This window comes from Cololabis saira, chromosome 17, assembly GCF_033807715.1.
Source record: "Cololabis saira isolate AMF1-May2022 chromosome 17, fColSai1.1, whole genome shotgun sequence".
In the NCBI taxonomy this organism is placed as follows: Eukaryota; Metazoa; Chordata; class Actinopteri; order Beloniformes; family Belonidae; genus Cololabis; species Cololabis saira.
Window position 1 is genome coordinate 38,526,762 of NC_084603.1, and position 13,128 is coordinate 38,539,889.

The 13,128-nt window shown below is 36.1% G+C and overlaps 1 protein-coding gene across 1 annotated transcript in view; it reads right to left on the reverse strand.

Annotated features, from left to right (window-relative positions):
- Window positions 1-1,361, reverse strand: part of LOC133463620 (coiled-coil domain-containing protein 85A-like) — a 55,962-nt gene extending 54,601 nt beyond the window's left edge. The window contains exon 1 of the mRNA XM_061745250.1: window positions 936-1,361. Within this exon, the coding sequence (XP_061601234.1) occupies window positions 936-1,139 (204 nt within the window). The 5' untranslated portion in view covers window positions 1,140-1,361. The remainder of the gene's footprint in view (window positions 1-935) is intronic.
- Between the last annotated feature and the right edge of the window lie 11,767 nt (window positions 1,362-13,128).

The window sequence follows — 13,128 nt, forward strand, 5'->3', positions numbered from 1 at the left end:
TACGCCCCCAGACCGACCCCCTGACCCTACGTCCCGAGACCGACCTCCTGACCCGCCTGCTACTCCCCGAGACCGACCTCCTGACCCGCCTGCTACGCCCCGAGACCGACCCCCTGACCCGCCTGCTACGCCCCCAGACCGACCCCCGGATCCGCCTGCTACTCCCCGAGACCGACCCCCGGATCCGCCTGCTACTCCCCGAGACCGACCCCCTGACCCGCCTGCTACTCCCCGAGACCGACCCCCTGACCCGCCTGCTACGCCCCGAGACCGACCCCCTGACCCGCCTGCTACGCCCCGAGACCGACCCCCTGACCCGCCTGCTACTCCCCGAGACCGACCCCCGGATCCGCCTGCTACGCCCCGAGACCGACCCTCTGACCCGCCTGCTACGCCCCGAGACCGACCCCCTGACCCGCCTGCTACGCCCCCAGACCGACCTCCTGACCCGCCTGCTACTCCCCGAGACCGACCCCCTGACCCGCCTGCTACGCCCCCAGACCGACCTCCTGACCCGCCTGCTACTCCCCGAGACCGACCCCCTGACCCGCCTGCTACTCCCCCAGACCGACCTCCTGACCCGCCTGCTACTCCCCGAGGACGGCCCCCGGAACCTTGACCATGTGTTGACCTGATATGCGATTAATTGCAATTAATTAATTACAAAGCCTCTAATTAATTAGATTAATTGTTTTAATCGAGTCCCAACACAATTTTTTTTTATATATAATTACACACAGGGCTACATGATCTGAATACCCTGGAGCATTTGAACCAAATCTACGTGTAGTGCGTGGCTCTGGCTCGTTTCTAAGGGCTGACCTCCCCACGACAGCAGTCGGAACTAGAGCCCCAAACAGCTGGAAAGTGCGGCTCCTGGTGCAGTGGGCCCCCAGGGCCCCCCAGGTATCCCCCCCCCCCCACCCCCACCTCACCTTCAGACTCCGGATCTCGGTGAGGTGCTGCTGCAGGCTCCGGTTCACCTCCCGCATCAGATTCCCGTGCTCCAGGATGACGCGCCGCTTGTCGGCGTCCGCCCTGCGCAGCCCCCGCAGCAGCTCCTCCTTGCCCCACTTCAGCAGCTCCCCGTCGGCCAGCGCGGACGCGTCCTCCGCCGGCCGCTCCGCGCTCCTCTCCATGGCAGTCAAACTTCCAGCGGGGATCACCGAGGTTACACCGTTACATGGCTGTGGCTGCGCTCCCGCACGCCCACCCCGCGTCCCCGCGGTTACAGCACCGAGGTCTCTGATCCAGCTGATGCTGCTGATCCAGATGTTCCGGCTGTTCCAGCTGCTGCTGCTCCAGCTGAGCCCGGTACCGGCGGCTCCGGGCGGCTCCTCTCCAGGCGCATGCTGCCGGCTCTGCGCACGGCTCCTTCACCCCAGCCCGCTGTCAGGGAGATGCGGGGAGGAGCAGCGGGATGCGGGGGGTGGGGGGAGGCTGCAGGTGCAGGGCTGGAGGACCAGGATGAGAAGGTGTGTTAAGCCTGATTTATGCTTCCGCGTTAAATCGTCGGCGTAGCATACGGCGTAGAGTACGCGGCGACGCGCACCCTACGCCGTAGTCTCGTCGTTGATGTAACGCGGAACCATAAATCAGCCTTCAGGGTGGAGAGCACTCCCTCATCACCGCCCTCCACCAACACTCCTCTGTTCTTGTGGCGCCATCTGCTGCAGGTTCCTGCGCTTCACTGCTCAGTAATACCAGTTCCATCACAAATGCACTATTGTACTTGTCCATTTCTACTGCAAGTCCAGAAGAAGTTGGGAGTCAAATGTAGATAGAAACCTCATGTTCTCGCCAGTCATGTGGATATAGGATTGCCAACTGCCTGAAAAAGTGGGACCCCTCATCTGCAGGGCCGACTGACCCGATTGCCTTCACCTTTCCTGGCGTGGTGAATTTTTTTAGCCCCTTTTTTTGTGAGTGAAACGATTTTTTAACTATTTGACTCGAACCTGAATTGAATTAGATGCATATTTTTGAATGCCATGAACACATGGAAAACTAATTATTATCCAGCAATTCACTTTAATACAAAATAACAAAATGAACTGAATAAAATAAGTATCTTTCTCAAACAGAAACTTGTCCTGCATAACTTAAAATTGTATAAAATTATATAAAACAATAGAAAGAAAGCAGAACATCCATTCTGCAATAGTGCACATTTTTAGTGCAATAACAAAAGTGCAAACAGAAAGTCTGTAGAAAACTTGTAAACATATTTGTGCCTCAAAGGCCATGACTGTAGCTACAGTTGTAGTAAAACAGAACAAAATAATTTATGAACTTAATGACATTTTATGACTATTTTATGACTCTCAGTAACACGGGACAAAGTGCGCCCTTTTCAGCTCAATACAGGACGTACTACCATTCCGTTTTCCAAGGGACGGTTGGCAGCTCTATGTGCATATGTTTTGGTCATGCACATCATCCCTTTATAACTATTGAACTGTAATTTTTAATACTTTGACAGAGGTAACTGGGACAGTTATTGAGCCTAATCCCATTACTGCTTTGTTTGGCATCTCTCAACTGCCTTTGCCTAAACTTCAAGCAGATCTGATAGCTTTTGTGACATTATTGGCTAGACTTCTTATTCTAATGAGGTGGAAATCACCAACACCGCCATCACATACAGGCCTGAAAAAATCTGATACACACTGAGAGGCTCTTCCAGGAAATGTAGTGAAATGTGGGGACCTTTCTTTGCCTATGCAGAGAAAGTTCCCAGTTACACCTGAATAAGATTCCCCTTTATTTTTGTTTACCTTTTGTCATGTATTTATTTATTTCTATTTTGACTTGAAAAGTGAGGTTACTGTCACTGTAATATGTGAAATATGGCCAAGCCGACTGTCAGTTTTTTTGTTTTGTTTGTGGCTCTTATGTTACTGTCATTTACAGGCACTTTATCATTGTCAATTTGTGTATTAAAATTCAATAAACAAAGTTTAAAAAACCCTCATGATCTCATAACTTCACATTTTATTCACAGCTATTCACAGAAAATATCTCAAATGTCCATATAGGAGGATATGTGGAACTGAGGAGTCCAGCAGAGTATAGTGAGAGGAATGCTGTCCCTTTCTTGACGGATGTAGGACTGGAGCTGCTCAAAACTTCCTGCTGTTCTTTCTTGTGATTTCATTATATGAGGTGCTACTGCTAACTGTTTTCCAGTTGATGAAAGGTCTGGATGGCAGATTCCGCCATTGAAGCCATGCTAGCTTTGTTGACAGAGGTCATTTTCTGAGGAATCATATCAAAAACATGCCCTTGAAATATAAAACAAACCCTCTGAAAAATTACCACTGTCTGCTATAATTGGCTGACAAGGAATTGTACCAAAAATTAGCAGATGATGATGATGAGGACTCACCGAAGACGGACCAAGTAAAACATCAACATTCTAACGTCCAGGTTCAGACTGACCAGAACAACGTCAAATTTGCAATTCTCTGACTTACCACTGGGGACGGGCTCCAAATGTGAGTCAACCGCCACTGACATCCATGTTAAAGGAGCATGAGGCTCCTTTTAAGAAATGAGACTCTCTAGCGCCACCCTTCACCACGATGGCCGTCGGGGGTACTGCAGCCAACAGCGAAGCCGGCACGGGAGAACGGGGAGAACGCACATGCAGCGTCATGTGACGTCACATCTGCAGGACAGCGCGGGAAATTCGGGCCCGAATTGCAGCACATTTTGCAGCACACAGCATGTTCAAGGCAACGGAGAGATACACTAGAGGACTCATTCTTTTTGGTTTGGAACGCTTCATCTGACATTATTACTAGAAAACTTAAAACATACAAATTGTTTTCATAAATCCTGCCTCAAGCTCCTTTAATGTTCAACTTTGTAGCAGAAATAAACATTTACATTTGTTTTTGTTTAGTTTTTCTGGGGGGGCTTGTACTTCAGGTAAATTATATAGAGAAACACATTTCTGAAATAATGAGGGACATGACGTTTTGGCTGGGCCGGCTCAGCCAATAGATGCCCACCATCATTTAGTGACTTCCTGCTACCGCTGTGACTGGCTGATGCTGGTCTGGAAGGGTCTCATCTGTCTCAGAGTCTCCTACTAGCAGGTTATTTCTGATTCCATCAGCAACTCCACTTGAAGCAGTCCAATAGAAACACCAAATGTTGCACATTGCTGTTGCAGTTTATTTAAAACCAAAAATAAAGTAGATAACGTGTTTACAGTAAATGGTTTATAAATGATCTATTGGATTATTTTGTTTCTTTTAGTAGATGACACTCAGTATCACACTTATTACTATATCACTTTAAATATTAAGTGTAAATCAACCCCAGGCCGCTCTTGTAGCTGAATTTGCTCCAATTTCAGATTAAAACCATAGATGGTAAAAACCTGCCAGGCTGACAACGGGAAAACTACAACTAAAATAACATTTTATAGTTTTTCAATGTGCTACACAACAATACTCAACCCTCAACAGTTTGGGCTTAATTGGACTGCAACCTGATTGTTTTCAGTGCAGTTTGATCATGATTTCTGGGTAGAATTTCAAGCTCAGAATTTCCATATGCAATTAGATGACTTGTTTGATTGTACCTTAAATTTGATTTGAATCCATTAGCTGTTATATTACTTACAACTGCAAAATTCCCTAAGGCATGATTTGATGAAAACAGGGGCTGTTTTGCACAAACCATTTGAGAAAAGTCTTTATCGTTACAGTACAAACTAGTTAATCACACAGACATTCAAGCAGACTGGGCTGTCAGGTTTCTTTTTCTTTTGGTGGTGAGAAAAAAAGCTCCTGCATCCAAAACCATTTGACAAAAACAAATGAATATCCTCATGACATTGTGTATTTAGTTATCAGAATGAAAGCTCCATCCGCTGAAATTAGGTCAATAAAAAGTAGCAATTTTCAAAATGAATTCAAATTGAAAGTGTATTATATTAAATATTATTTATCTAGCAACTTAAATATGAAAACTGAGTACAGCACTAAAAATTACAAATTCCTAGCAAATCAGCTACTCCCAGGGCATTTAATCCACATGGTCAAGGGTTTGTTGTTTTTTTTACTGATTTCATTCTTTGTTGAAAATAGTTAATTGGACATTTTTACTACACACCTTACATAATTGGTTTTGGAGGGTCATTCATCCACTTGATAGAAACACTGCACACTTCACCCAGAGCCACTAGAACCGCTGAGGGGATGACGGCAGAGTTTCACACTTCACAGGGTAACCAGACAAGGATCCCCGCTCTCTCCTCCTGGGTTTGCTGTTTTCATTGAACCACTCGCAGTAGCTATACACAAAGAAAAGATTTAGAAGGAATTGAAGACACAAGCTCCCAACATAAAATGATCCTGTGTGCAGAGGAACTATAAAATCTGATACAGAAAAATATCAATAGAGTCAATTTTTCCGAAATTTTAAACTATTCAGTAAATGGGCAAAAGCAATATTACTGCTTTCCAAAAAGGCATGGGATTCTGCAGCTGAAAATAATTTTCCACTTATCATCTGTAATATTAAATACTTAGGTTGTTACGTCCGGCAGAGAACCCAAAAGCAGCACCCAGAGCACAAAGTGGTAGTAGTCTGGTTCACTTTAGTTCCCAACAGGGGCGAAGAGCAGGCAGGAATACAGGACCAGGATCAGGCAGGAATCAGTGTCAGGTCCGGAGGACAAGGTCAGGCACCGGAGAGCAGGAGACAAGGTCAGGCACCGGAGAGCAGGAGACAAGGTCAGGCACCGGAGAGCAGGAGACAAGGTCAGGCACCGGAGAGCAGGAGACAAGGTCAGGCACCGGAGAGCAGGAGACAAGGCAGGGTCCAGGAACAGGCAGAGTTCAGGCAGGTCCTGGTCCTGATGGGGGTCCTGATGGAGGTCCTGGTCCTGATGGAGGTCCTGGTCCTGATGGAGGTCGTGATGGAGGTCGTGATGGAGGTCCTGGTCCTGATGGAGGTCCTGGTCCTGATGGAGGTCCTGGTCCTGATGGAGGTCCTGGTCCTGATGGAGGTCCTGGTCCTGATGGAGGTCCTGATGGAGGTCTTGATGGAGGTCCTGATGGAGGTCCTGGTCCTGATGGAGGTCCTGATGGAGGTCGTGGTCCTGATGGAGGTCGTGGTCCTGATGGAGGTCCTGATGGAGGTCCTGGTCCTGATGGAGGTCGTGGTCCTGATGGAGGTCCTGGTCCTGATGGAGGTCCTGGTCCTGATGGAGGTCCTGGTCCTGATGGAGGTCCTGGTCCTGATGGAGGTCCTGGTCCTGATGGAGGTCCTGATGGAGGTCTTGATGGAGGTCCTGATGGAGGTCCTGGTCCTGATGGAGGTCCTGATGGAGGTCGTGGTCCTGATGGAGGTCGTGGTCCTGATGGAGGTCCTGATGGAGGTCCTGGTCCTGATGGAGGTCGTGGTCCTGATGGAGGTCGTGGTCCTGATGGAGGTCGTGGTCCTGATGGAGGTCCTGATGGAGGTCCTGGTCCTGAACCACCCTCAACACAACCAGAACCAGAACCACCTCAGACATACATGAAATAATGTATACAATTGTTCAATTAAAGAAAACAATAATTGAATTAGTCAAACTGATTAAAGTATCAAAAAGAAAGATTATTTCAGTAGTAAAACTCATACATGAACTGCAGTAAATAACAGCTGGATAGAACATTGTCAGGAGACCCTCCTAAAGCTCTGTATTTTTCTACTTTAAAGTAATCTACAGTCCTAATCAAATTCATCTACAATCATTCACTTACCTTCATACAATCAATCATTCACTTACCTTCATACAATCTTAACATTACTAAAGACACATTTTCTTTTTGTTTTTTTTTTCTGCAAGAGAAAGAAAAAGGTAGTTTAGAAAATACAATAATTCACTTACCTTCATACAATCTTAACATTACTAAAGACAAAGTTTTTTTTGTTTTTTTCTGCAAGAGAAAGAAAAGGTAGTTTAAAAAATTAGAATAATTCACTTACCTTCATACAATCTTAACATTACTAAAGACACATTTTCTTTTTGTTTTTTTCTGAAAGAGAAAGAAAAGGTAGTTTAAAAAATTAGAATAATTCACTTACCTTCATACAATCTTAACTTTACTAAAGACACATTTTCCTTTTGTTTTTTTCTGCAAGAGAAAGAAAAGGTAGTTTAAAAAATACAATAATTCACTTACCTTCATACAATCTTAACATTACTAAAGACACATTTTTTTCTGCAATAGAAAGAAAAGGTGGTTTAAAAAATACAATAATTCACTTACCTTCATACAATCTTAACTTTACTAAAGACAAAGTTTTTTTGTTTTTTTTCCGCAAGAGAAAGAAAAGGTAGTTTAAAAAATACAATAATTCACTTACCTTTATACAATCTTATCATTACTAAAGACAAAGTTTTTTTGTTTTTTCTGCAATAGAAAGAAAAGGTAGTTTAAAAAATAAAATAATTAACTTACCTTCATACAATCTTAACATTACTAAAGAAACATTTTCTTTTTGTTTTTTTTCTGCAAGAGAAAGAAAAGGTAGTTTAAAAAATACAATAATTCACTTACCTTCATACGATCTTAACTTTACTAAAGACACATTTTTTTGTTGTTTTTTTCTGCAAGAGAAAGAAAAGGTAGTTTAAAAAATACAATAAATCACTTACCTTCATACAATCTTAACTTTACTAAAGACACATTTTTTTCTGCAATAGAAAGAAAAGGTAGTTTAAAAAATACAATAATTCACTTACCTTTATACAATCTTATCATTACTAAAGACAAAGTTTTTTTGTTTTCTTTCTGCAATAGAAAGAAAAGGTAGTTTAAAAAATACAATAATTAACTTACCTTCATACAATCTTAACATTACTAAAGACACATTTTTTTGTTGGTTTTTTTTGCAAGAGAAAGAAAAGGTAATTTAAAAAATACAATAATTCACTTACCTTCATACAATCTTAACATTACTAAAGACACATTTTCTTTTTGTTTTTTTTTTTCCGGCAAGAGAAAGAAAAGGTAGTTTAAAAAATACAATAATTCACTTACCTTCATACAATCTTAACATTACTAAAGACACATTTTTTTGTTGTTTTTTTTTGCAAGAGAAAGAAAAGGTCATTTAAAAAATACAATAATTAACTTACCTTCATACAATCTTAACATTACTAAAGACACATTTTATTTCTGCAATAGAGAGAAAAGGTAGTTTAAGAAATACAATAATTAACTTACCTTCATACAATCTTAACATTACTAAAGACAAAGTTTTTTTGTTTTTTTTCCGCAAGAGAAAGAAAAGGTAGTTTAAAAAATAGAATAATTCACTTACCTTCATACAATCTTAACATTACTAAAGACACATTTTCTTTTTGTTTTTGTTTTTTTGCAAGAGAAAGAAAAGGTAGTTTAAAAAATTAGAATAATTCACTTACCTTCATACAATCTTAACTTTACTAAAGACACATTTTCTTTTTGTTTTTTTCTACAAGAGAAAGAAAAGGTAGTTTAAAAAATATAATAATTCACTTACCTTCATACAATCTTAACATTACTAAAGACATTTTTTTCTGCAATAGAAAGAAAAGGTAGTTTAAAAAATACAATAATTCACTTACCTTCAAACAATCTTAACATTAATAAAGACAAAGTTTTCTTTTTGTTTTTTTTCTGCAAGAGAAAGAAAAGGTAGTTTAAAAAATACAATAATTAACTTACCTTCATACAATCTTAACATTACTAAAGACAAAGTTTTTTTGTTTTTTTTTCGCAAGAGAAAGAAAAGGTAGTTTAAAAAATACAATAATTAACTTACCTTCATACAATCTTAACATTACTAAAGACAAAGTTTTCTTTTTGTTTTTTTTCTGCAAGAGAAAGAAAAGGTAGTTTAAAAAATACAATAATTCACTTACCTTTATACAATCTTATCATTACTAAAGACAAAGTTTTTTTGTTTTTTCTGCAATAGAAAGAAAAGGTAGTTTAAAAAATACAATAATTCACTTACCTTCATACAATCTTAACATTACTAAAGACAAATTTTTTTGTTGTTTTTTTCTGCAAGAGAAAGAAAAGGTAGTTTAAAAAATACAATAATTCACTTACCTTCATACAATCTTAACTTTACTAAAGACAAAGTTTTTTTGTTTTTTTCTGCAAGAGAAAGAAAAGGTAGTTTAAAAAATTAGAATAATTCACTTACCTTCATACAATCTTAACATTACTAAAGAAACATTTTTTTGGTTTTTCTCTGCAAGAGAAAGAAAAGGTAGTTTAAAAAATACAATAATTCACTTACCTTCATACAATCTTAACATTACTAAAGACACATTTTCTTTTTGTTTTTTTCTGCAATAGAAAGAAAAGGTAGTTTAAAAAATTTGAATAATTCACTTACCTTCATACAATCTTAACATTACTAAAGACACATTTTCTTTGTTTTTTTTCTGCAAGAGAAAGAAAAGGTAGTTTAGAAAATAGAATAATTCACTTACCTTCATACAATCTTAACATTAATAAAGACACATTTTTTTGTTGGTTTTTTCTGCAAGAGAATGAAAAGGTAGTTTAGAAAATACAATAATTCACTTACCTTCATACAATCTTAACATTACTAAAGACACATTTTCTTTTTGTTTTTTTTTCTGCAAGAGAAAGAAAAGGTAGTTTAAAAAATACAATAATTCACTTACCTTCATACAATCTTAACATTACTAAAGACAAAGTTTTTTTGTTTTTTTTCCGCAAGAGAAAGAAAAGGTAGTTTAAAAAATACAATAATTCACTTACCTTCATACAATCTTAATATTGGTAAAGACAATGTTTTTGTTGGTTTTTTCTGCAAGAGAAAGAAAAGGTAGTTTAAAAAATTAGAATAATTCACTTACCTTCATACAATCTTAACATTACTAAAGACAAAGTTTTTTTGTTTTTTTCTGCAAGAGAAAGAAAAGGTAGTTTAAAAAATTAGAATAATTCACTTACCTTCATACAATCTTAACTTTACTAAAGAAACATTTTCTTTTTGTTTTTTTCTGCAAGAGAAAGAAAAGGTAGTTTAAAAAATTAGAATAATTCACTTACCTTCATACAATCTTAACTTTACTAAAGACACATTTTCCTTTTGTTTTTTTCTGCAAGAGAAAGAAAAGGTAGTTTAAAAAATACAATAATTCACTTACCTTCATACAATCTTAACATTACTAAAGACACATTTTTTTCTGCAATAGAAAGAAAAGGTGGTTTAAAAAATACAATAATTCACTTACCTTCATACAATCTTAACTTTACTAAAGACAAAGTTTTTTTGTTTTTTTTCCGCAAGAGAAAGAAAAGGTAGTTTAAAAAATACAATAATTCACTTACCTTTATACAATCTTATCATTACTAAAGACAAAGTTTTTTTGTTTTTTCTGCAATAGAAAGAAAAGGTAGTTTAAAAAATAAAATAATTAACTTACCTTCATACAATCTTAACATTACTAAAGAAACATTTTCTTTTTGTTTTTTTTCTGCAAGAGAAAGAAAAGGTAGTTTAAAAAATACAATAATTCACTTACCTTCATACGATCTTAACTTTACTAAAGACACATTTTTTTGTTGTTTTTTTCTGCAAGAGAAAGAAAAGGTAGTTTAAAAAATACAATAAATCACTTACCTTCATACAATCTTAACTTTACTAAAGACACATTTTTTTCTGCAATAGAAAGAAAAGGTAGTTTAAAAAATACAATAATTCACTTACCTTTATACAATCTTATCATTACTAAAGACAAAGTTTTTTTGTTTTCTTTCTGCAATAGAAAGAAAAGGTAGTTTAAAAAATACAATAATTAACTTACCTTCATACAATCTTAACATTACTAAAGACACATTTTTTTGTTGGTTTTTTTTGCAAGAGAAAGAAAAGGTAATTTAAAAAATACAATAATTCACTTACCTTCATACAATCTTAACATTACTAAAGACACATTTTCTTTTTGTTTTTTTTTTTCCGGCAAGAGAAAGAAAAGGTAGTTTAAAAAATACAATAATTCACTTACCTTCATACAATCTTAACATTACTAAAGACACATTTTTTTGTTGTTTTTTTTTGCAAGAGAAAGAAAAGGTCATTTAAAAAATACAATAATTCACTTACCTTCATACAATCTTAACATTACTAAAGACACATTTTATTTCTGCAATAGAGAGAAAAGGTAGTTTAAGAAATACAATAATTAACTTACCTTCATACAATCTTAACATTACTAAAGACAAAGTTTTTTTGTTTTTTTTCCGCAAGAGAAAGAAAAGGTAGTTTAAAAAATAGAATAATTCACTTACCTTCATACAATCTTAACATTACTAAAGACACATTTTCTTTTTGTTTTTGTTTTTTTGCAAGAGAAAGAAAAGGTAGTTTAAAAAATTAGAATAATTCACTTACCTTCATACAATCTTAACTTTACTAAAGACACATTTTCTTTTTGTTTTTTTCTACAAGAGAAAGAAAAGGTAGTTTAAAAAATATAATAATTCACTTACCTTCATACAATCTTAACATTACTAAAGACATTTTTTTCTGCAATAGAAAGAAAAGGTAGTTTAAAAAATACAATAATTCACTTACCTTCAAACAATCTTAACATTAATAAAGACAAAGTTTTCTTTTTGTTTTTTTTCTGCAAGAGAAAGAAAAGGTAGTTTAAAAAATACAATAATTAACTTACCTTCATACAATCTTAACATTACTAAAGACAAAGTTTTTTTGTTTTTTTTCCGCAAGAGAAAGAAAAGGTAGTTTAAAAAATACAATAATTAACTTACCTTCATACAATCTTAACATTACTAAAGACAAAGTTTTCTTTTTGTTTTTTTTCTGCAAGAGAAAGAAAAGGTAGTTTAAAAAATACAATAATTCACTTACCTTTATACAATCTTATCATTACTAAAGACAAAGTTTTTTTGTTTTTTCTGCAATAGAAAGAAAAGGTAGTTTAAAAAATACAATAATTCACTTACCTTCATACAATCTTAACATTACTAAAGACAAATTTTTTTGTTGTTTTTTTCTGCAAGAGAAAGAAAAGGTAGTTTAAAAAATACAATAATTCACTTACCTTCATACAATCTTAACTTTACTAAAGACAAAGTTTTTTTGTTTTTTTCTGCAAGAGAAAGAAAAGGTAGTTTAAAAAATTAGAATAATTCACTTACCTTCATACAATCTTAACATTACTAAAGAAACATTTTTTTGGTTTTTCTCTGCAAGAGAAAGAAAAGGTAGTTTAAAAAATACAATAATTCACTTACCTTCATACAATCTTAACATTACTAAAGACACATTTTCTTTTTGTTTTTTTCTGCAAGAGAATGAAAAGGTAGTTTAGAAAATACAATAATTCACTTACCTTCATACAATCTTAACATTACTAAAGACACATTTTCTTTTTGTTTTTTTTTCTGCAAGAGAAAGAAAAGGTAGTTTAAAAAATACAATAATTCACTTACCTTCATACAATCTTAACATTACTAAAGACAAAGTTTTTTTGTTTTTTTTCCGCAAGAGAAAGAAAAGGTAGTTTAAAAAATACAATAATTCACTTACCTTCATACAATCTTAATATTGGTAAAGACAATGTTTTTGTTGGTTTTTTCTGCAAGAGAAAGAAAAGGTAGTTTAAAAAATTAGAATAATTCACTTACCTTCATACAATCTTAACATTACTAAAGACAAAGTTTTTTTGTTTTTTTCTGCAAGAGAAAGAAAAGGTAGTTTAAAAAATTAGAATAATTCACTTACCTTCATACAATCTTAACTTTACTAAAGAAACATTTTCTTTTTGTTTTTTTCTGCAAGAGAAAGAAAAGGTAGTTTAAAAAATTAGAATAATTCACTTACCTTCATACAATCTTAACATTACTAAAGACACATTTTCTTTTTGTTTTTTTCTGCAAGAGAAAGAAAAGGTAGTTTAAAAAAATCAGAATAATTCACTTACCTTCATACAATCTTAACATTACTAAAGACACATTTTCTTTTTGTTTTTTTCTGCAAGAGAAAGAAAAGGTAGTTTAAAAAATTATAATAATTCACTTACCTTCATACAATCTTAACTTTACTAAAGACAGTTTTTTTGTTTTT